Source organism: Geospiza fortis, unplaced genomic scaffold, assembly GCF_000277835.1.
Source record: "Geospiza fortis unplaced genomic scaffold, GeoFor_1.0 scaffold408, whole genome shotgun sequence".
Taxonomy (NCBI): Eukaryota; Metazoa; Chordata; class Aves; order Passeriformes; family Thraupidae; genus Geospiza; species Geospiza fortis.
The window spans coordinates 6,022,109-6,025,163 of NW_005054330.1; the positions used below are offsets into that span (position 1 = coordinate 6,022,109).

General features: G+C 45.1%; 1 protein-coding gene across 1 annotated transcript in view; it reads right to left on the bottom strand.

The window, feature by feature from the left end:
- RAB35 (RAB35, member RAS oncogene family) overlaps positions 1-99 on the bottom strand; it is an 11,497-nt gene extending 11,398 nt beyond the window's left edge. The window contains exon 1 of the mRNA XM_031057485.1: positions 93-99. Within this exon, the coding sequence (XP_030913345.1) occupies positions 93-99 (7 nt within the window). The remainder of the gene's footprint in view (positions 1-92) is intronic.
- Positions 100-3,055: the final 2,956 nt, after the last annotated feature.

Below are 3,055 nucleotides of genomic sequence, written 5' to 3' on the forward strand. Positions count from 1 at the left end.
GAATTAACAAGTGCTCAGAGCACTGCTCTGAATTCAGCACTGTTGAATTCCACTTGCACACCATGTGTGACGTCAGTAACAGCACTGCCTACCTCCCATTCCGTGTGGAATTTGGACTGCTCTGACAATCACACAGGGCTCGGTACTACAAAGCTCACATTAGCATGGCCACAGTCTAACAGGAGCCTAAACAGGAATTGGGAATCACTGTCCTGTACTGCTGTCTGAAACAGCCTTGTTCCACATCTCACAGAAAGGACACACACCTTTCTGAAGCTGTCCCTGTTGCCAAAATGTTCCATGAAACATTCCTCTAAATGCTTTGAGTAGCTCTTCATCCAGGTTTTCCATAAGTGATTGTTTGCACCCTGATCACACCCTGTTGCAGGGAAGCATTTTTCACAGTGCTTCAGACAAGAGCTGTAAGAAACTCATTCCTGCACACCCACCCAAGGGAATCTGGGTATCTAAATGCCTCCAGGTTGTTATCTCTGCATAACATCTCTGCTGTTAATGACCCTTCCTCCCCAAAATAAATCTGCTATGGCATGAATAGGAAATTCAACTGCACTGAGGTAATTATCTATTAAATCTTTTCAGGTAGAAGTTATCCAAGGTAATTATTTTGATGATGTATAACTTGCAAGTTCTTCTTAATGGAAGACCTATGCAAAGGCTATGCAGAAGTCCAGTAGTTCTCAGCTGCTGGCATGTGACAACAGCTACCAACAAAAAATAAAAACCAGCCTAAAAATCTGCATGATTACAGTAAGCCAGGTCTCATTTGCAAAGAGTTCAAAGCACCAGCCATCTGGAGAAGCCATGCTCACTCCTCACTGCTACCAAGCTAAAGAGGAAAACAGGAAAGGGACTAAAAAATACAAAGTTACAGCATGCATATAATCAATACATCAATGAGCTCAAAAAAGGCAGCAGAACAGTTCCTGTACTTCAGAGGACTGGTTATTTAGCAAGAATTAAAGCTCTGAAAATACCGGTCAATTATGAAAAAGTAAGAAATTAAGAGAAAACAAGGATGTTTCAGCAGCAAGTGCTGTGCTTCTTGACCAGGCAGCCTTGGCCTCCAGCTCAGTGAAAGGCAAGAAGGTGCCAGAAGCCACAGACCTGTCAGACCACAGCAGCATGTCCGAGCTCAGGCAGCCCTGGGCCATGCTGCAGAGCTGCACATGACACTGCTCTGTCACGCTGCCTCCACTGCACAAGCTGCACAGCTCCCAGCAGGCTGGCAGCTTCCAGAGAGAAGAAAGCTCCCGAACTCAGGAAGTTCTGCATGCTCCCAGTGACAACGATCTCACCAAACAAACCCTGCCTCTGACCCACACTGTTCACACAGAGAGAAACCACACTCCGGGTGACCCCACACTTCCCACACAGAGCTGTTTGAAGATCTGAAGAGAAGGCTTGCAGGGCCCTCAGCTTCTTGAAGACAGCAAAACGAAATAAAACAAACAAATAAAAAAGGCCTATTGACTGTGTACAATTAAAATCAAAAGTATATTTCAGTGTCAGACAAGATTTTAAGACCCAGATTTTACTGAATGGTAGAGTGAATTAAAGAAGCAGATGCAAAGCACAGATCATCTGTATTATTTTTAAATATCTGGCACAGCTGAAATCACCAGCAGCTTTTCAAGATGACCTGTTCTAAAAACACACAAACCTACTAGCCCTCTGACAGATTTGCATACAGGGGAAAGCAGATGAGACAGAATTATCCTATCCAGTAACAGTCCTATTGCAGGGAATAAATGTCAATAAACAAGGCAAGCAAACTGTTTCATGCAAGCAGGGACAAAGCCATCCTGTTGGGGTTAGCAAAAACAAAACCAAAGAAAACTCAATAGTCAAACTACATAGTGAGATTTAACTACAGCAGAGAACCACAGGCAGCCTGACAATTCGCACAGCACTCCTTTCACTGGATACACTACAGGGATTTTGCTCAAGAAGAGCGGGCTGACAAAATTTATTTAATTGTTTAAAATGAGAAGTCTTCCTCAGAGTTTTCACCATCCTGTTTATCTTGCCTGAACAGTTTTGGAACTCATCAGCAACCAACAGAGCCACTGCTCTACTCAGAATGCAGCATTTGCTTGTAATAATCCAAGGCTCCCAGAACTGCCTGGGGTTTAAGCTGCTCTGAAGCTGTTGTCCTGTCTCCCTCCTTAGATCCCTTCATGCAGACACAGTTTAGTGTAGAAAAAACAATTTTTTTTGCATGAAGCTAAAGCTTCTGGAGGTGACAACTGCCAAGATCGTGCAACATTAGCCTTTCATCAAGAGCTGTGCCTCGCTGCATGCCGGGACCTGCCGCCCCAAGGACCACACCTCTGTTAAAAGAGGAGGGTGGATGCACCCTTCTCCAGTTTATGGAAATTCAGCTGTAAGCTGCTGGAGTGCTACCAACACGGAGCTGCACCGACGGCAGCGATCCTCCCAGCCCCAATCCCTGTGCACCCAGACCAAAGCACCAGACACTGGCACAGTTCACACGCTCAGCCCTCCAGAAGTTTCTGAGGTTGCTGAAGTATTTAAAGGTCTATTTTCAAAAAAACCTCAAACTACACCTTTATCTCCTCTTTTTGGACATATGCATCCTATGCTATAACAAGAAGCACATAAAGCTACCAGCTCTTCCAGGATTCATTTAAAAAAAATAAGGAACTCTAGAACTGAGACTTCACGCTGAAGCACAAAAAAAGTCTTAAGGAATAATAATTAAGATAATAATGACTGTTAAAACGTACTAGCTGCCACACTGGAAACAACAGTCCTTAGGGCAGCCAGCCCTTCCCATCGATCCTGTCACAGGGGAAGGGAATTCCCTGCCCATCCCAGCAACAGATTAGTGGGCGCCGTCAAAACATGCGCTCGCCAAGGTTGATGCCGGCAGCACTGCCGGTGCTGTCCTGGCTTCTACGTGTCTAATCTGCCTTTTCCCAAACCCAGCCAAGCTATTTACCATAATATCCTGCGGTAGCCAGTTCCGCAGGTTTATCAGATAAAACCTCCCGAAGCCCAAGCGAACGCGCCC